Source organism: Anomalospiza imberbis, chromosome 20, assembly GCF_031753505.1.
Source record: "Anomalospiza imberbis isolate Cuckoo-Finch-1a 21T00152 chromosome 20, ASM3175350v1, whole genome shotgun sequence".
NCBI lineage: Eukaryota > Metazoa > Chordata > Aves > Passeriformes > Viduidae > Anomalospiza > Anomalospiza imberbis.
The window spans coordinates 8345091-8365818 of NC_089700.1; the positions used below are offsets into that span (position 1 = coordinate 8345091).

The 20728-nt window shown below is 53.1% G+C and overlaps 1 protein-coding gene across 1 annotated transcript in view; it reads left to right on the top strand.

Moving 5' to 3' along the window:
• Window positions 1–20633, top strand: part of DOC2B (double C2 domain beta) — a 30036-nt gene extending 9403 nt beyond the window's left edge. The window contains exons 2-9 of the mRNA XM_068210614.1: window positions 1363–1442; window positions 6456–6530; window positions 9022–9131; window positions 15931–16057; window positions 16260–16417; window positions 17603–17684; window positions 17853–17949; window positions 18566–20633. Coding sequence (XP_068066715.1) covers window positions 1363–1442; window positions 6456–6530; window positions 9022–9131; window positions 15931–16057; window positions 16260–16417; window positions 17603–17684; window positions 17853–17949; window positions 18566–18702 — 866 coding nt within the window. The 3' untranslated portion in view covers window positions 18703–20633. The remainder of the gene's footprint in view (window positions 1–1362; window positions 1443–6455; window positions 6531–9021; window positions 9132–15930; window positions 16058–16259; window positions 16418–17602; window positions 17685–17852; window positions 17950–18565) is intronic.
• The last annotated feature ends 95 nt before the right edge of the window (window positions 20634–20728 follow it).

Consider the following 20728-nt stretch of genomic DNA (forward strand, 5'->3'; position numbering starts at 1 on the left):
ATTTACTGTGCTTTGAACTCAAGGTATTTGCTTGGGAGAAATTATTTTTTGTTTTGCCAGCAGGCAAACCTGTAGCTCCTTTGCCTTTGGGCTGGGAGATCACTGTGAAATTGCAGCAGGAAGGTTTTGGTCCCCTGAATATCCTTAAACTCCGTGCTGGGGGGAGTTGCTGCTATCAGTGCTGGGGGGAAAAAAAAAAGCTCCTTATTTCCTCCCATGAAGTTTGTCCAACTCCCCTCCAGTCAGCAAACCCTGCTTTGATATTAAGCAAAACTATTCTGGTTTTTATTTTGGATGTTTTTTCACGTTCTGAACATGGCAGGAAGGTGCAGTTACCTTGGAAACAGCGGTGGGATGGTGTTTGGTGGCAGGGCAGCACTCAGGCAAAACTCTTTTGGGATGGTGGGCATGGAAAAGTGGGGTTTGCTGGGTCCAGAGCCACCCTGGAAGTTCCAGGCTGGTGGCAGGTGAAGCTGAGCCAGGGGAGAGGCTGCTCCATGCCCAGGCTTTGGTGTGCAAATCAGGCCTGGGAGCCTTGGAGAAGGTCAAGCCATGTTTTTGGGAAGCCTGTCTTTTTAAAGCTTTTCCTCTGCTTTGGATTAGCGAGATGTGCTCAGATCATCCAAAGGGAAAGAATTTCTCAAATCAAAAGGACTTTTGCTGCTGAGCTCTTGTGGTTTTGTTCAGCTCCCCTGCCCCATCCCTGTGTCCCATCCCAGGAGACGCTGCCGCTCCTGGATCCTGGGGATGCCATAAAGGAACCCAGTGCTGATTAAAAGCTGTTGGTGTTTTTCATTTTAACCAGGAAAGTATTTCCATCCTCACTGGGTTTAATTTACAGTTTGCAGCCAGACTGGAGCTGGGAAGGGATCCCACTGGTGGCTCATTTGTTTGAAGGTGTCACTACACAAATACACGTTCTGGGAATGCCAGCAGCGCTGGAGGGGAGGATGTGCCAACAGCAGCTCTCAGCTGTGTCCCAGCCATTCCCACATCTTCCCAGGGGAGATCCTTCATCTCCTGGGGGACAGGAAGCTGCTGGCTGCAGTCAGGCTGCTGAGGGATGGGGACAACCCAGGTGAAAGCCCACGGAAGCAAAGGCTGTGGCTGCAGTGCTGGCAGAGCTGCATCCACTGCATCCCTCACTCCTCTTCCAGGGCTGTGCCAGCCAACCTGGGAACGGCCACGAGCCTCCCAGCACGAAGCCACGTTTCATAACAGGGCTCCCAGCAGGATGCTTTGTGTTTTATAATGTCTGCAGCCTGTTCTTTAGCATCTCCACGCGCTCCTTTTGTGCTCAGAGGGAGAACAGCCCGTGTTTGCAGGGTGCAGCAGGTTAATCACGTCTCTCCTCCCTTGCAGCCACGCTGGGGACGCTGGATTTCAGTTTGCTCTACGATCAGGAGAACAACGCTCTCCACTGCACCATCAACAAAGCCAAGGTAGGGCCCAGCCCGGCTGTGGGGACAGCAAGGACTGGCTGTGCCATGGGAGCCCGGCCCATGGCTGTGCCAAGCATCCCTGGCTTCCATCAGCTTCCAGCTCCGCTGCCATCCCAACACCTCTGCCCTTCCTTCCCCTCCAGCCCTGCCTCCCAGGGCGTTCCCAGCGGTCAGGAGCCGGCTGCTCATCCCCCGTGACGAGCTGGGATTGATGCTTTTTCCAGCAGCCCATCCCGATGTTGTTATTTACTGTCACCGGCTGGCGGTTTATAAATGGCTCTTTTAAATGCTGCTAATCACGGCCCCAAAGTGCTGCGCCTCAGCGCCTTTGCCGTCTGCGTGATTGAGGCAATTAGGGGCTTTTTGCACATTTGGGAGCAGAAACAGGGAGCTGAGGTCCTGATTCAGCCTCGGGGCCTGTGTTAGGTGCTGCTGGGGGCTGCAGGGTTCCCCTCTGCATCACCCAGTGGCCACCAGAGAAACGAGGGCTCCGGGTGGGCTGGGGGAAAAAGACCCTGCAGATCTTGGGAAGGGATGGAGGGTTTTCACAGAAGGCAGGAAAGAGGCTGTGAGCTGAGCCCCAGAGGGTCAGACCACGCTGTTTGCCTCCACAGGATGCTCCTCTCCCCTCCATGCCTTGTTTGCAGCCCCCGCCTCAGCGTTCTCCGTGGCTGGAACACAAGCACCAAAGCTGGATTTTGGTGATGGGTGTGGAGGGATCAGCCCCAGCACTCCTGGAGCTGCTCCTGGCAAGGGCAGCACCCCCAGGTGCCAGGCAGGATGGGCAGGGCAGGGCTGAGGCAGACAGAGGGCTTTGCTTCCCTCTGTCTCCTGTGAATCCGCCGGGTCAGGCTTCCCTCGGCGCACACGGGAGCCGTGCCAAGGAGGAGATTTCTAATTGGGTTTGGAGTGGGTGGAAGACAGGGAGGAAGGAGAGCTCTGGGCAGCAACTGATGAATCTCACATCAGCGAGAGCACAGGCAGGGCTGACAAAGGAGAGCCCTGGTCTCTGCTGTGCCCACCCAGGGGTGTGGGGGTACCCCAGCATCGCCCCTGCCCGCGGGGAGGGCAGAGCCCCCATGGCCACCCTGACATTCAAGCTCTCGAGTCCTGTTCATTTCCATTCTGCTCTCATTCTCCCATTTTTCTCTTTTATTTACATTGCCATCTGCTCGCTCTCATTTCATCTCTCGCCTGGGGAAAGCTGCCAAAACTTGACTACAGAAAGGTAAGGGCCAGGACCCCGCTGGCTCCGAGGGTGGTACAAGCAGAGCTGGAGAGGAGGAGATGGGGGAAAAGCCCCAGCAGTGCTGGGATGTTACTTACCCTTGGCCCAGCTCCTGGGTACCTGTGTCACCCTCCAGGGAAATGCCCTCAGGATGTGCCCAACTCCAGCAGCTCCTAGAGCCTCTGTTGCTGCCAGCAGCCATTCAAACCTATTTCAGCCACGTGAGACACGTTTTTCTTTCTCTCTGCTAACCCCAAACAACCTCCCTCTCTCCCTTTATTTTACTTCCCTCTATTTTTTTTTTTTTAATCTCCAGCACTTCCATATCTGCTGATGTTCCTCACGAGTCCCTTTATCACTCCTGGGGAGCAGCAGGTTCAATCCAACCTGTTGTGCTCCACCAGCAATTCCCTGCTCTGCAGCCCTCAGCTGCTGGAGGCTGGGACAGCCACTCCACGTGGGAATTCACCCTGCTGCTGTGCCTGGGAATATCTGAGGGGTTTCTGAGGGCTGTAAGTTCACAGCAGCATTTGTGGGACTCTTGGTGTCACCAGACAGGTGGGAGAAGGCGGGAACAGGCAAAAGCAGACAGGAACGAGGAGGAACAGGCAGGAGCAGCCGGGAAGAGGCAGGAAAAGGCAGGAGCAGCCAGGCTGGCAGCAGCCACCTCGCACTGATGGCTCTCGGTGCTGGCAGCAGCCCCGCCTGTCACACTTCAGGCACGGCTGAACTCAGACACGTTGTAGCTCAGCTCGGATCAATAGAGAATAAATCAGGGCATTGTGGAAGCTCATTCCTGGACTGCAGGAGCAGCCAGGCTGGCAGGAGGGCTCTCCCTCTCCCCTGCTGCCCTGCACGAGCCCTGGGATTGTGTGGATCTCTGCTGTCCTGTGTGGACAGGGCTGGCATGTGCTGGGCATCACCACCTCCTAGAAAATAGGATGGAAAAGGATTTGATGAATGTGCGGGCACCTGTTTTTGTGCCCTGCCATGCCATGGCTTTGCTGAGGGTCTCACTTTGTGCTCAGTCCTACAGAGCCCGGCCTGCTATAGGGGATTTATCGGGGCATGCAGCAGCACAGGCACAGCAGGCTGTGCTGTCCATTAGCTCCAGTGGTCTCCTGCTTTTGGGAGAAAGGTGCCTGGGACAAGGCTCAGGGGGCTGTAGGACAATGGTGCAGGAGCTCCTGGCCCCAGGCAGACCATGCCAGGCAGCTGCTGCCCATTGGAGCATCCTTGGGCTGCTCTCCCTGCACCTCTGGCCAGAAAACACCCAGGAGTTTCCACCCCAGTGAGCATTTGGATGTTCCCTCCCTTCCACCCGAGGTGAGTGCTGGAGGTCTGCACTGAGCATTACTTATGTATTAACTCATAAATATTTATCACTGCAGGGAAATTCCTCCAGCTGTCGGGCTCCTCTGGGCTGGCAGGGTGGAAATGCAGTTTGCCCCCTTTCAGAATGGGATGCCTCGGCCTGGCAATGATCCAGGCTGGTTTTTGGGCAGGCAGCTCGTTGTGGGGTGAAGGATGGGATGAATCCATCTCCTGTGATTTCTGGACGCCTCTAGCGTGGCATTAATCGGCAGCCCGATTAGCCCAAGCTGTAATTAAATCCCATTGATTAGCTAAATGTCACTGGCACGGGGAGCAGCTGGCAGAGTCTGGGCTGCAGGGAGCTGGAGGTCTCTGTAGGATTGCAGCAAAGATTTTGGGGTTGGGTAGAGGAAGGGAAAAGATGAAACTTAATCTCAGCTCCAAAAATCAGTTGGAGCCAGGGAGATGCCCCAGCTGGGTCTGAGGGGACGCCCTGTGCCTTGTCCCTCTCTGCCTCTCATCCCTCTTGGAGAAGCTCCAGGCTGGGGGTCCCTCCACCCAGGGGAAGCAATGGGGGTCCTCCCTGTGGGAGGGGTCCTGGCAAAGCAGAGCCCTGTTAAATTCAGCTGTTTGTGCCAAACACGTATCAAGTGACACGGGAGGGAGGTAGACGTGACATTAGGAGCCATTTTCCAGGCTCCTGTCACTCCATCTTCCATAGCACATCTATTAAAAAAGCCTTTAATAGCCTCCTCAGAAGGTAATTTAATTGAGCTGAATTGATGGGTGAATTACAGAGCTGCCTGTCATTCTCCATCCATTTTCCCGGGAATCTGCCTGCTCGGCTCTGATTTCATTTGCTGTGCAGCCCGGGCAGGTTGGGCACCTCTGACCAGAGAGGCTGGGGAGGGCAGCAGTGGATTTTGCAGGCAATTCCCTCCAGAGTCTGGGGACAGCCCAGCCCCTTCCTGCCCTGTCTGCCCCATCCTCATCATCTGCTGGACCAGAGACATCACCCCAGAGGCTGCACTTAGAGCAGAGCCCTTTCACCTCCATTCACTGCTGATATTTTTATCCTTTTGGTTTTGCTGTAGAAGCAAAATCCTCTTTGCTGGGCGCCATTTGGCCTCCCTTGCCCCGGGGCAGCACATTTGTCTCTGTAGCAGAGCCCTTGCTCCAAGTCAGAGACACTCCCAAGGTCAGGAGCATCCTGGGCAGAACTGTGCAGCTCAGAGAGGGTCCTGTGGTGCTGTGGGTCAGGCTGGGTGAGTTATTCCCTACCTGTGAGGTATGGAAATGATTCCCCCAGCATTTCCCTGCTTGATTTGCCCAAATCTTGGATGATTGCATTCCTTCTGCGCGCAGCCATTCCACCAGCAGTCCATACAAATGCTTCCTGCTGCTGGATCCCTGGCAGCTGCACACACACATTATCCAGGCACTCTGCTCCTCACAAGAAGGGTGTGAGGACTCTTCAGCATCCCCCAGCCTTGTCTCCATGCCCGGGCTGGAGCCAGGATTGGATGGGTACCTCTGCTCTGATCCAGGCACAGGATTGCCTTCAGCCAGCCCAGCAATAATTCCTGCAGGGATCCCACAGCCAGGCTGGAAATAATCCAAGGGCTTCCACGGTGGAGCCATTCTCATTTCTACTTAGCACTGGTGAAAATTAGGCTCCATTTTTCACCCTCCTGACTTGCTTCCCTGCCCTGTGGAGTTTTTTTCCATGCAGTTTGTGCAGGTGTGGCTTTGAGCTGGGTTCATGCATCACTCCTGGATAATTTTCAGGGGGTTTAGAAGAGGAACAGAGGCACAGCTTGTGCCCTCCCTCTGCCCAAAAGCAGGGCATCTCTATAACAAACCTGATCCACGCCATCCTTTAAGAGCTGTGAGGGTCTTGTAGAAAATCCATCAGGAATGGCCACAGCGAGTGTTTCCTTGGATTGGTGCTCCTGCAACCCCAGATTTCTCTGTGAACACCACAGCATCTGGCTGGCACCAGCCTCCCACTGGCCTGGAGCTGTTCTTCCTTAATAACTGGGAGTAGGTAGGTGCTATCACACCCTCTGGAAGTGGCACCACAACAGCAGAGGTGTGTGTTTGCTCAGGAGCAATTATTCAATGACAGAACCCTGTAATTTCAAGCCTGAGAAATCACTGCACTGATTCGCTTCACCCCCAAATTAATTGTGACGAGGGTGGCAGAGCTGGCTGCTGCCAGGGAGGGAGGGAGGGAGGGTGGATGGTGCCATGTGCAGGTGAGGAGCTTCCCCCAGCCCCTCCTGGAATGCACAGATTGGAATGCTGAGCCTGGATCCTGCAGAACCCACTCTCCCCTCCTTCCCCAGTCCTGGGGAAGCCACAGTTGCTCCATGGAGCCCAGGGAAACAGGATGGGCTCCGTGAGGCCACCCTGCCTGCCCAGCATCCCACTGCCACCCTGAGTCCTGCTTTTTGCTGTTCCCTCTCCAGGGCCTGAAGCCAATGGACCACAATGGTTTGGCTGATCCTTATGTCAAGTTGCACTTGCTCCCCGGAGCCAGTAAGGTGAGAAACCTTTTCACTTCTCCTTCCTTTCCTGGGGCTGCAGCTTCTCAGTGGAAATCAGGCCTGGGAGAAGCTCCTCACCCAGGGGCTGTGGGCTGCAGGACCCAGACCTTGAGTTTCTTGAGTGAAAGGTGCTCAGAGAGAGCAGGAGGTAAGAATTGGGGTTGAATCCATCCTTACAGGGATGGAAAATGCTTTGCTGGGAAACTACTGGCTGGCAGCCAGGTGCCAGCCCTGATTCCTTACCCTGGGAGCCCAGGATGGGAATGCTGCATTCCAGGAGCCCCCGGGAAGCACCGAGTGAAACAGCCTCAGCTATAAACAAATCGGACCCTTTTAATTTCCTTTTTTTCCCCGCCCTTATTCTTTTGCATTTAAAACCCCTCAGAACATAATAAAACAGAGTATAAATCATAAGGGAAATATTTCCATCTCCTTAGGTTCAGCGCTTGCTGGAGAGAAGAGTAATTAAAGATATTGATGTGTGGTGAGAGCTCGGTGTAAGTGGCGGGGATGCGGAATTTAAATGCTCAATGTGTGTGTTAGGAATATTAATTGCACTCTTATTCCACACGAAAGGAAATACCTTTTTTTTGGGGGGGTGGGGTGGGGAGGTGGGAAGGTGTATTTACTTGTTACAGTTCAGTTGGATTGATTCCTAATGTTCAGGGTGGCAGAGGGAGTTTTTAACCACATTCTGAGTTTCCGCTGCAAACAGAGCCGGGAGCGCTTTCATCAGCAATATTATCAGTCATTTCCATGTTTTGCAAATCCATTGATTAGCATTTCTGCTGGAGCTGGTGGAGGCAGGAGAGGCAGGAGGAGAGGGAACACAGGAGCTGCAGATCCACAAGCCATGGGGATGCCCCCTCTCCTTGCCCCCTCTGCTCCATCTCTGTGCTTTGTTCCAAACAGCTGTGCCCTGGGAGAGGGGAGCAGCTCTGAGGGGACTGGGGATTTGTCCTGGGCTAGTTGTTCCAGCAGCAGGACAGTCCCTGAGTCCCTTGGGTGTTTCTGTCCCAGATTTGGGCTTGAGAGCACTTGTGGGTGTGGGAAGCAGGGCTGGATTCATTCCACATCCAGAGCTGGTTGCTGACTCCTGAGTCATTCCAGATGGGGGAAAAAGGCACTCCCAGAGCTCAGCTCCTCTGATCTCACTCGTGTCCTTTCCCAGGGCAGTTTAGCAGCTGGGTGGTGTTCATGTCATCCCCTTGGCTAAACCCACTTTCCTTCCCAATCCCTGGAGCCCCAGGGATTAGGATCTGGTACCTGCAGATCTGAGCAGGCTGTGGGTGCCACTGGGGCACCTTCCCTGCTGTCCTCGACACTCAGGGCTCATGAACCCAAGGTGAGGAATGCAGCAGCTTCCCATAAAGATCCACAAGACAACTTGGAGGTATTGATGTGCTGAGAGCTTCTTATGCCCAGCAGCAGCTGAGGCAGGGATTGAGTTGTCTGACACCTAATTAATGGGAAAATTGCTGCTCTACCAGGCGGTGCTAGGCTGGGAGCCTGCTGGAGAAGCCCAGTCTGTAGCCTCAGCCTTTTTTTGTCTGCTCTTCCCAGAAGTGAGGACAGCTCAGGGAGTAAGGAGAGCCATGTCCCCTGGCTGTGTGCCAGGATGTCCCATCCATGCAGGGGACACAAGCCCTGCTGTCCCCATCCTCCCGCTCAGCAGAGCTGCTGGAAGGAGCTGCTGGTGCTGACAAAACACTTGTCAAGGAAGGTGTTTGGAGTCAGGCAGGATCAAGAGCTGTGCTGTGAGCAGGAGTGCAAACAAACAGCCAGAACAGCAAATCAGCATTTTTTTATTTAATCCAGAAAGGATTTTTCCCCCTCCCTTGCTCTCTCCTACTGTTTAAATGAAATCCTGGTCCATGCTCTGCCAAGGTTCCCATTTTGCTGGCTGTTTCCAGGATGCAGGATGAGGGGTTGGGATGGTTTGGAAATGAGTGAGTTGCTGTGTCCCTGCCTGTGGCAGCAGCTCTCTGGCCACAGAGAGAAACACAACTTTCCCAGCATCATTCTGGGAAAAGTGTGTGAGAAGATCAGAGAAAAGAATGAGAAGCAATTCTTACCTTCACTTGCTGCACCTGGTATTGTGAACATGTAGAATGTGTTGTACAGATTTGTTTACCAAAGGGTAGTTTCTTAATTAGCCAATATGATAGTGTTTTAATTAAAAGACCGGTCAATTCCACCTATAGCATACCTAGATATAAAATAGCAATGGGTTTCTTAACAAAGAAAATAGTCAGCCTTCTGTAAATGCAGAGTCTATGTAACGTGTTACCCAGCCAGGGGCCCACTTGCTGTGACACCTGCCCCTCAGGTTTTTGCTGGATTAGGGGTGGATTAGGGCCACCCCAGTGAGGGTTCCAGCGCTGGGGCAGAAGAGCGACAGCACCCATTGCCCCTTCATCTCCAAACTGGGCCTCCTCTCCTGCCCAAATGGCCGATCCCACTGACCCCACCTCCTCTGCTTTCCCAGGCAAACAAGCTGAGAACCAAAACGCTGCGCAACACCCTGAACCCCACGTGGAACGAGACCCTCACCTACTACGGCATCACCGACGAGGACATGATCCGCAAGACGCTGCGGTAGGGCCCGGTCCCCGGGGGACACGGCTCCCTTCCCCCCCTCTGCCCTGTGCCAGCTGTCCCTTCTCAGGGTCTGGGTGTCGGGATGACCCCGAGAGTGTAAAAGTCCTTGATTCCCAGCCCGTGCAGCCAAAGGAGGAGTCTGGATGAGTAGGGTCGGCTTCTCAAGGTTATTTATTTTCTCTTATCTAGAACATTCTCTCTCTGCCCTGCTGAGCTCTGTCCAGCAGGTCGGCCATGGCATTCTGTCTGCCCTCAGGGCGGTGTTCACATTTTATACTCAAAACTATGTGTATTATGTTTACAACAACGTGCCAATATCTATCATTTATGTTGGGCAGTGTGTCTCTACCTTAAACCAATAGAAAAGTGTCACCATCACAGCAAGACATGGAGGACAAGAAAAAGGAGAAGAAGGCCAGGACACGCCCAAATCCCTCCATCTTGTCCCCCTGATCCCCATTCTAAAAAAACCCCAAAATTCTACTTTTTCACCCTGTGTTAATTCAACTACCACACTACTCAAACCCTTGTGGCTTGTAATTCCTCACACAAAGTTGGCAGCTTTTCCAACGGGCTAAAATCGAAGCTACAGGTGTTTTTGACTTCATGCCAAGGTCTCCGAGCTCCCTGCCAGGGTCTGGAGACAGCCAGGGCAGCCAGAGGGATGTGCTGGACTCGGACAGTCCCTCCCCACCCCAGTGACCATTTCACACAGGGACCCCCACGCTCAGCCCCACAGGAGGGTCCTGGAGCTGCTCCCAGCAGCGCAGGGCAGAGTTATCCCCAGCAAAGCCAGGAATGTGTGTGCCCTGCATGCATCCATCACCCCCAGAGCCACTGACACCTGATTTACAGAGCCTGGGCTGGGGGAGCCAGTGAGGAGCCTGCTCCTGCTGCATCATTAACTTCAGAACTCTCTGGCTGGCTCCTGCTTGCAGAGGTTTGGTTTAACCTCTTCATGTCCAGCTCTCACAGGCACATGTTGAGGCTTTGCGGTCGTGTCTTGCTGAGAAAATCTCCTCAGGGAAGTTCTGAGCCCCTTTCAGAGCTCAGCTTTTTGCTAGAAAGCTGGAGGCACCTGTGAATTATTGTCCAACTAAACAAAGAATGTGAGTCTTTATTTTATTATTTTATTTTCTTGGCTCAGTCTGTGCATTCAGCATCTCCCAGGGGCTGGGAGAAGTTGTGTGAGGGTGGAGGTGAGCAGGGGCAGAGCTTGGAATGTGCTCTGCAGGGAGCAGACACCTGTGAATGCAAAGATTTTTCATGTTTTGGCCTCTATCCCACCTGGATGAGGGCAGGAATTGTGGGCAGCCTCAGCTGCTCCATCACCACACTGATCTGGGGCCGTGCTGCAGGATTTGCTGTAAGATCCACTGGCAGAGAAAGGATTTTGCATCCTTCCCTAAGGACTCAGGGCTTTGCCAGCTCTGTGGCTGGAATCCCACCCTCCTCATTTGCAGGTGCCCTGGGAGTTTGTGATTTTCCTCATGCCAAGAGCTCGAAGCTGCCTGGTGAAAGATGCTGCTCAGAGGTGAAGCAGCACCTGTTGTCTGCAGTGTGCAGGGTGCTGGGAAATTCAGCACCGTGGATTATTATTGCACTTGGAAAACATTAGTCATGCTGGAAGTGCTGCAGGCTGGTGGGGCTGGGAAGCCTCCAGTTTGTTGTTATTATTGGTGGGTATTTTTTCACTGCAGGCTTTGAAGTTTGCAGCCTCCTCAAGCGTGGAAATGGGTTTGTAAGGAGATGTTGGCTGAGCTGTTTGCTGGAAGGCGACAGGGAGCAGCAGGGCTCGACCCCCATTCTTTCAGGGCTCTGGGAGCTGCTTCTCCCTTGGGAAGGGCTGTTTATCCTGGAGGCAGCAGGGAGCTGTGGGATGGGGGATGCACCAAAATATGTGCGGGGCTGGATTTGCCTTTTTCCCCACAGAAATCCTGTGCTGCCCCTTCCCATTCCTGGATGCTGTGGAGCACCTTGTGCCCTCCCCAAAGCTCAGAACTGTGGATGGACTCCTGTACCCCATCCATGACCCCTCAGTCTGCAGGAGAACATGGCTGGATGGACTTTAAAGATCATTTCCTTTGGGCAAGGACACCTCCACTATCCCAGGTTGCTCCAAGCTCTGCCCAGCCCAGCCTTGGACACTTCCAGAGATCCAGGGGCAGCCATAGCTTCTCTGGGCACCCTGTGCCAGGGCCTCCCCACCCTCACTGGGAAGGATTTCTTCCCAATATCCCATCTAAACTGGCCATCTGTCAGTGTTTTGGTGTGGCTGGAGCTGTTTCTGTGCTCTGAGCTGGCCCTTCACTCTCCCAGTGCCGCTTCCTGCAGGAAACATCTCCATGCACTGTCCTGCCTTGGGTGCTTTGCTTCACCCATCCATCTTCTCAAAATATCTCCTTTTCCACGAGGAAAAGCCAACTTCAAAGCCAGGAGGAGTCTGATTTTCCCTGTGCTAATCAGGAGAGGCTCCTGCCAGGCAGCTGGTGCTGCTTGAAAGAGCATCAGTGATGCTCCCGTGGGTCTGGGCGGTGACCATTCCCTGGGAGCCTCCCTGGTGCTGAGCTGGGCAGGGAATGCAATTCCAGAGTCTCTTTAATGTGAAAATAAATGTGGAGATCAAAGCTGCCACCAGCTTTCGCCTCCCTGCAGCCTGGAGATGCGTCAGGGAAGCTGGAAAAGCACCCAGAAATCTTCCCTGCCCACCTGGTGGGACGTGTCCAGCATGGATTGATGGTGGCGCTGGCGTGGGGCACTCTGCCAGTGCCTGCAGCCTTTCTGGAGGGGACAAGTGGCATTTGTCAGGACATCCCAGAGAGCTGGGTGTTGGACCCCCTCCTGCCCAAGCCCCCCAACCCCATATCATGGCCAGACAGGTTCTCCCTCATCCCTGCGTGGCCTTGTCCAAACTGGTGGAGTGACTTTGCTGTTGCAGACGCCAGGAGCCAGCAGGGTTCACCTCCCCGAGGTGAAGGAGAGGTGAAGGCAGCCCAGCTAATTGCACTGGCAAGCAGGATTTTGTTAATGATCCAACCCCCTCAAAAAGCAGCAGATATTTGGGATTTCATGGAGAGCAGCAGGTGGGAGGATCTCAAAAGGTCTCATCCATTCATTGAATTAAATATCCCTGAGTGTAGCCCAAGGCTTAGCAGGGATGAAACCACCCACCAGCCTGGGAAAAGGCAGGTTCAGAGCCATGCAAAACACACTGGAGTGCACAGATGGATGGGATTGGGGACAGATTCCCTGCCAGCACCAGGGGGGAAATCCTACCCTGGAGCCCCCATTCCTGCCACAGGGTACAATGTCAGGGGAAGGCAGAGAAATGCTGCAGGGGAAACTGGAACAGGCAGGATACAATCTCCTCCATTTAAATAATACATGTAATATACAATAAATAAATTGCATTCATAATAAATACCCGAGCTGGCCAGATATTGGATACAATTATTCATATCCAGATATATTGGCGAGGTGATGCATTATTCATGGGGTACTCAGCTAGCCCACGAATGCCAGGAATTCTTTGTTTAATCATGTGTTTGACAAACATCATGACTCATTAAATGTATTATTCAGAAAATAGTATTTGATCAGGACTAATAAGCAGAGTGCAGTCACTTAAAGGTTTGGGGTCCCAAATTGCTTTACTCTGGATGAATGAGGTTTGCTTGGAATTGCAGGTGCACTTGTAATTACAACTCATTTCTGCTGTGGTTTCTGTGCTCAGACTTGGAGGCATTTTGTGATGGAGCACATGATGGAATCCTCCTTTTGTTTTCTGGAGAACTGGACTCTCCCAAGTTGTTATTTTGTCTCCTTGCCTGGTGTTGCCTGTCCTTAAACCAAGCCAGCATCACCTGCTCCTCACGGAGAGCCTCCCATGTTGCCATAAGGGATCTTAGATGCAGGGGATGATCTCAGGCTCTGCTCTGTGTGTTTTTGTGGAAAAGGGTCCTTGCTGACCCCCATTCCCCCTTTCCACACCGGGAATGAGGCTGAGGAACTCGTGTGAGGGACCAGAAGCCGTGAGTCAGCTGCTGGAGCTGCTGGGTGAGTCAGGGCTGGAACCCAGGAGCCCGGGCTGAGTAGGAGGGAGGAGAAGTTTAATGAGCAGTGATTGTTCATTTGCTGCTTAGTTTCCTTCCAAGGTGGTTTGCACAGCCCTTGATGTAAAGATCAGGACCCCACAGTGAGGATATCAAATGAAACACCAGGATGGAGGGATTGGGATTAATAAGGAGAGATGAGAAAGGGGTGAAGCTCCAGTTCCAGGCTGGGGGTGGAAGGGGAACAAGGCTGCCAGAGGCATCTCATGCTGTTTGTCATGGGGCTGATTTTCTAACCCAAGGCATAAAAATTCCATCACATGGATTTCTCCTAATAAAATCCAAGCTGGTGTGATTTCATTATGCCTTTTTCCAAAGGGAGGGATGGGGCTGGAGCTTCCTGCTCATCTCACTCGAAGCTCACTGCCTTCACTGATGGGCCAGGGCACTGCAGTGCTGGAAATCCCATTCCAGTGGGGATGAACTGCAGCTGGGAAGAGGAACTGGGACTGGGGGCTGAGCCTGAGGCACTGGCAGAGCTGACACAAAACCCCCTCTGGGCATCACACAGAGGTGGGCATAAAATGTAGGGACCCACCTGAGAGGTGGCCAGAGGTGCCACAGGGAACAGGGGGCTGGGAGAGGCCTGGAGGTGTCTCCAGCTCCACTGTGCTGCTCAGGGCAGGGACAGCTTCCAGGCCCTGCAGATGTGCCAAAAACCAATTCCCAAGGGCCTTCCCATGTTCCTGAGGGCACTGAAACAGGGCCCAGTGGGTCTCTCCTGGTGTGACGCTGGAGATGCTCTCCCTGCCACCACCCCATGAGTTTTCCACGTTTCCTTCCTGGGCTTTTGCCCATCCTGAGGCTCCTGAGCTTTCACATCAAGCAGGACGTTGTGTTTGGGATCTTGCTGTGCTTCTGGGGTGTCCCTGGACATTGTCAGGAGAATTGTTACTCGCATTTTTAAGAGGTAAACCGTCCCAAACCCTGTCTCCCTGAGTGCCCAGGAGCAGGCACCACTCCTCAGTTGCTGGGTGTAGACACAGATCCTGGGCTGCCATCTCCCTGTGAGGCCATGTCCCCTCCTGTCCCCCCCAGCTCTGCCCAGAGGGACAGAGCTCCACACGCCTGGCAAGAGCAGTGTTGGCTCTGGAGCTGCTGCTGCTCCATTGTTGGTTTTGTTCTTTACAAGGAAGAGGAGAGGAAATGGGGAATATCGTGCCTGCATTTGAGATTCTCTTTGAGGATTTTAGTGTTGTGGTGGGATGTTTTTTTCCGTGGGTATCTATAGTAACGCTGCATCCAGCCACAGTTTTCTGGAGAGCAGCATTCCCTGTTTTCCTGCTTGTGTAATTTTTTTCCCCCAAACCCCTTTTCTCTGCTGCTCCCCAGCCCTGATGGTCCTTGTGCTGTGGCACTGAGACATCTCCATGGCTTCCTTGCTTCCTTGTTGCTCATTTGTGAGCATGAGGGTGGTCAAACCATCCTTGGATAAGGCACTAAAGCACCCACAGATAAATCATCTACAGATAAATCATCCATGGATAACCCATCCATGGATAAACCATGCAGATGCTGAGCAGGCCAGAGGTGGGGTGTGCAATTATTTACCCTCAGGTAGGGGGATCACAGGGCATTATTTATCTTTAATTACTTTTCCCTCTTCCCCTGTGGTCCCTGGGGTCAGAAGTGCCACCTCTGGGGAGATGGACACCAAAGGGAGTGGGTGAAAAAAAAATCAGGTACCCAAAAGATCAAAAGATGAGAAGACACTGTAAGAAAATTTTCTTTTTTTTAAAGGAGAAAGGATGTAAGGGAAGGGAAAAGAAATGCCTTTCCTTCATGGGCAGGGAGCCCAGGCAGTCCCTGCATGGCTCCCGTGGGGATGCAGGATGCTCCCTTTGGATGGGGATGGCTTTCCCCATCACCAGCACTGCTGGTCCCTCAAGACACCCTTCAGGCCCTCTGGGATTTCGGGAGCTGCAGGCAGAGGCTCCCTGCAAGCACTAACTTTGCTCCTGTGTCGGAAGCAGCAGAGGAATGACTCATTCGCTGCCAGCTCAGGGAAAGGCATTGGTGGCTTTTTCATGGAAAACAGCCTGGGCTCAGCACCACGTCACTGGGATGCACCCCAGGATCCCAGCAGGGCTGGGAGAGCTTCACCTGCCCAGGGTGTGATGTTTCCCGTGCTCTAGGTGTGGAAATCACTCCTGGCCTTGTCTGTTTGGTGGGACAGGAGGTGGCAGAACTGCTCTGTGTCCCAGCCAGGGTCACCCTGGGAGCTGCCACACTCCCAGCAGTGCCTGAGCTCCTCGGGAAGGAGCTGTGTGGAATGCAGGCTTCTCCCAGCCTCACAGTCCAAGGGAGGCATGAGTAAGAGCCTCTGTGGTTGGGCAAAATGCAGCTCCAGCATCTCCGAATAATTTCGCTTTAGTCACTGATGACTCTGATGTTTTAATGGAAGAGTCATTAGGATGATTGAGGCTCCAGCTTGCTTTTCCAACAGTGCCTGGGCTGGGCTGTGCATTTAGACACAGAGACTCATACCCTGAGCTGCCCTGGCCGGGCTGTGCCGCTTCCATTCCAGCTGCATTCCAGCTGCTTTCCAGCTGCCTGCAGAGGAGGTGCCCTGTCCATGGCCTGGGGAAGGGGGACCTCAGCTGCTCCCTCACTGGGGGACCCGCAGTGCAGGGGGCAGCCCCTTCCCTCTGCCCAGTGTCCCTGCTCAGCCCGTGCTGTTGCAGGGTCTCGGTGTGTGACGAGGACAAGTTCCGCCACAACGAGTTCATCGGCGAGACGCGCATCCCGCTGAAGAAACTGAAACCCAACCAGACCAAAAACTTCAACATCTGCCTGGAGAAGCAGCTGCCGGTGAGTGAAGGGGGTTCAGAGCCTCATCCCACCTTGGAATCACAGGTACAGCAGCTTCTCCCTGTGGCACGTGGGAACGTGGAGCTGTTTGGCCCCTCGAACATAATCAGGGCTGTGGGGAAGAGCATCCCTTGGCTGGGGAGGTGTCTGGCTGTGGCTGTACCCCGGTACAGCCCCCAGACTGGGTGCATTCCCTCCCCAGATAGATAAAACAGAGGACAAGTCGCTGGAAGAGCGTGGCAGGATCCTCATCTCCCTCAAGTACATCTCGCAGAAGCAGGGCCTGCAGGTGGGCATCATGCGCTGTGCCCACCTGGCCGCCATGGATGCCAACGGCTACTCCGACCCCTACGTCAAAATGTGAGTGTCACCCGCGGCCACCGCGGCCCTGCTGTCCCCTCCCGCCTCTCCCCGCAGCGGGAATTAATTGCTCTCATTAGAAGATGCAAATGAGGCCGAGAGGCAGCAGGTTGCCTCTGCCTGGAGCGTTCTTCCCTGGCAGGTGAGGTGGCGTGGGGCTGTCCCCGCTGCTCTGGCCCTGCCTCACCACAGCTCCTGGTTTTTTGGGAGGATGGCATTTTTCAAATTCACTCGCTGCATGGCGAGGAAGGAGCTTGTGCCTGTCCTACCTCCTTGTCCCCAATGTGTTGACTCAAATTTGGGCACTTTTAGGGACGGTATTTGCTAAGGCAGAACTACTGGGAGAAACCACACCTGGGAGATCCAGTAATGGAGTTTATCAGCAGCACACTTGCACCTTCTTATTTAATTGTTTTTTAGGGGTGGAGGTGTTTGTATAAAAATCCCCTCTTGCTTTTTTAGATGCCCATGGGAGGCTCAGTCCCTGAGCAACACAATTGCCATTGCACCCAGCCAGTTTTGGGTGTCCCCTGTGCCATCCACAGGAGATTGCATCTGCAGGGCTGGGATCAGAGCAGATAGGAAAGTGATGCTTCTCGCTACAAGTCCTAATTTTTTAATCATGAGCAAGATCTGGAACGTGTAGCAAGGAAGCAGAACTGATGTTTAAAGGCACAGCACCAGCACAAAACCACGGTGGATTGACTTTGGCCTGGCCCAGATTTCAGGTCCCCTCTCTGCCTGGTGACACTTTAATTTTGTTTGCTGTCCAGCTCTGGTGCTGTGCTGCCCAATATCTGCAGGGAACAGCTCAAAGCTGCTCGCTCCTGCTCCCTGTTCCACACTGCATGTGGTTCCTGTCTCCTGGAGAGGCTCTGCATGAGCACACCAGTCACAATCCCGAGTCTGGACAGGTCTGGGAGTGCTGGGTTTGGAGAGCATGTGTGCAGTGCCAGTGTCCCCTAGGGACTGGAGATGGGATAATCGGTGCTCTCTGAGTGCAGCCAGCAGCTGGCTTGGTTCTGAGGAGGGGAAATGCTGCCTCCTCCCAGCTGGCCCCAGCATTTTGGCAGGGGAGGAGGTTCAGGGGGCTCAGCCTGGCTCGGCTCAGGAGCTGCAGCCACAGATGTCCCCACCCGTGGCCTCCTGCCCTCCTCACCGGGACCCACTTTGGTCTCGTTGCAGTTACTTGAAACCAGATGAGGACAAGAAATCCAAGCACAAGACAGCGGTGAAGAAGAAAACGCTGAACCCCGAGTTCAATGAGGTGGGTGTGTTTCTCGCAGAGGGGCTTTTCTCAACCTCAAACGTAAAAGATAAAAAAATACCACTTTAGTCACTGTGTGAGGGATTGGGATTGGGTTCCCCGTGGGCAGCAAAGCCTGAGGAGGAGGATGGGCAGCCCCTGTTTCATCCTGACTCTGCTCCTCCACAGGAGTTCTTCTATGAGATAAAGCACGGAGACCTGGCAAAGAAGACCCTGGAAGTCACTGTGTGGGACTATGACATCGGGAAATCCAACGATTTCATAGGTGAGTAGCACACTCCAGAAAGTCTCCTTGGCTTCTTTTTTATTTATCTTCGCTGCCTGTGCTTCTTATTTCTCCTGCACTCCTCCACCCTCCTGCTTTGTTCTCCATGCCCACATTCATTCTCGCTGGGTTTTGGTTCTGCTTTTATCCCTCTCCTGCACCTGAGCCTCTCATGAGCATCCAAGCATGGAGAAGATGCATCTGCCTCTCCCCTTCTGTTTTCAGATGTTTTCCTCTGAGTGCAAAACATGTTTAACAGGGAGGTTTCATTTATCTCTGTTGGATGTCTGGGCTGCTTGTGATTTTGATGCTGGTCACTGTGATTTATCACTAACAAGTGCCCGGTACCTCTGACAGCCACTGTGATTGCAGTGAGCCCTTGGCACAAGGGACAGGGGCACTGCCTGGGGCTGGGGCACTGCCTGGGACAGGTCCCAGACCACAACCACGAGGGAGTGGGGAATTCGGGCTGGATTTCACATCAGGTTGGATGCTGTGAGGATGCTGACTCACCTGGCTCCCTCCAGCATCCCCCAGTGTCCCTCGGCATCTCTCAGCATCCCTTGCAGAGCTGATGCTCCCCCCAGCCTCTCCCTCTCTCTGTCTCCCTCCCAAGGCGGAGTCGTGTTAGGAATTAACGCCAAAGGGGAGCGGCTGAAGCATTGGTTCGACTGCCTGAAGAACAAAGACAAGAAAATCGAGCGCTGGCACACGCTGACCAACGAGCTGCCGGGCGCCGTCCTCAGCGACTGAGCCCAACGGGGCCACAGCTCCACAGCCCTTGGGCTCCTCCCAGCTTTGGATACCGGGACATCCCGGGACAGCCAGGAGAGCAGGACACCCCACAGCAGGGCCTGGCTGCAGGGAAGCCCTTCCCAGGGAAGAAGGCACAGGTGGTTTGCTCTGGCGGCCGCTCGCGGCTCCCAAGGCTTTTCCAGAACGCCTCTTTGCGCCCTGCCGCACTCACAGCCCCACTCTCGAGCATGCACGTGCACACCCACACTCACACAGGTGTGCACCCCTGCATGCACAGCAGTCTGGCTCCTCTCCCAAATCCTGGCTCCACTCAGTTACCTTCTCTCTGCCTTGCAAGTCAGTGGCAAAAATGAATGCGTCCGTCCGCGTCCGTGTGTCCGGCATCGGCAAAAGGCGTCCCTAAAAACACACAAAACCCAGAACTGTCTCCTCCAGGCAGCTTGTGCCATATCTCTGGTGGTTTGTCAGTCTCTGTGATTTGGGCCTCAACAGTTTTTTTTGCATTTAAAGCTCCTCCGTTGGAATGATTGTGTCCCTGGTAAACCCGGAAAGAGTGTTCGCTTTCCTTCCAGGAGTTGTGCTCGTCCTCTCCAGTAACTCGCGTGCAGGCAGCAGAGCTGTGCAGACCACGGTTTTCCTCCTGGGATCAGGCAGCTTCACATTTGGGAGGCAAAATAAAAAAGCTCCCTGGAACAGCCTGGCTGTTCCTGCTTCCCAGGAAGCAGCTTCTCTCCTAATGAAACCACGCCATGCAGCAGCACGACTGTTTTTCCAGCAAAGCCAGCTTTCAGGCTGAATTTTTCTATCATTTTTCCCTTTTTCATCCCTTTCCAATTCATCCATTAAATAATGAAGATGCTGAGCCTCGGGGCTGAGCTGGAATTGTGTTTGTAGTTTGGCATGGCCATGAGGTTGATTCATTTTCTGCCTCAAACAGCATCCAAACCAAATAAATTTCTGTGTATGGCACAGTAATATCAATATGGCACTGTAATAATATATTAATGTTATAATTATCCCAGATATCATCCTCTGTGATCCACCTTGGCTGGTCTCTTCATCCTTATCCCACCAGACATCCAGTGGGATAAGCTAAAACTTTCTAGGAAATGCTGCACCATTCCCAAAACGTTTGGAAGCCTTTAAACAATGATTTCTTAGGAAGAGCTGCTCTTTCCCCACAAGTCTCAGTGACCCTCAGCTTCCAAGCCTTGTGCACGTATTGCCAACTTATTTTTTTTCTCTTGGGAAGCAATGGAATCTCTGGAAACCTACGTTTACTTTTCCAAGTGACGATCCTATTACACCTTGTTACACCTTTGATATTGGGGGAGGGGGAGATAAAAGGAAAAAAACAAAATTCATAGGGGTTTTTTAAACGACTCAATATTTGTAATGCATCCTGCAGATACACGTGGATTTTATTTGAATGCTGGCAGCCTGTCAAGTCAGATGTTCCCACTAATCCTTTCTGGTCCAGCACCTTAAAACCTGGTTGGGGCCTGAGCTTCCAGGGAAGCTTCAGGAGCACCAGGTTGGCTGTGCCTCCCTTTTCTGCCAAAGTTCCTTTCAATCCATCCTTTTTTCCAGCCTATGAAACTGGTTGATGCCTGAGGTGGAGTAGGACATGTGTGTGTGGGTTCCTTCACTTTGTACCCCAGTCTTTTCTAAGTGGACACTCCGTCCCTCGTCCCAGCTGCATGCAGAGTTGGTGGTTGTCATGCCAGGCCTCGTGAAATGTTTGATACCAATGTTTTGCTACCATGTGAAGGCTGCAGAAACCGTCCTTACCTGCATCCTGAGAGACTTTTGTATTTCAGTATTACCTATCTGTGTACTTTTGGTCAGATTTGTTAATATTTATAATGAGAACCAAAAATAAAAAGGTTAAAAAATAAAAATTAAAAAAAAAAAGAAAAAAAAAAAAAGAGAAGTTGATGCTGGTGGTGCAGCTTTTGAATCTGGGGGATGGCAAGGATTTGGGAAGAAATGGTTTTAAACCAGAGCATTGGGGGTTGCTTGG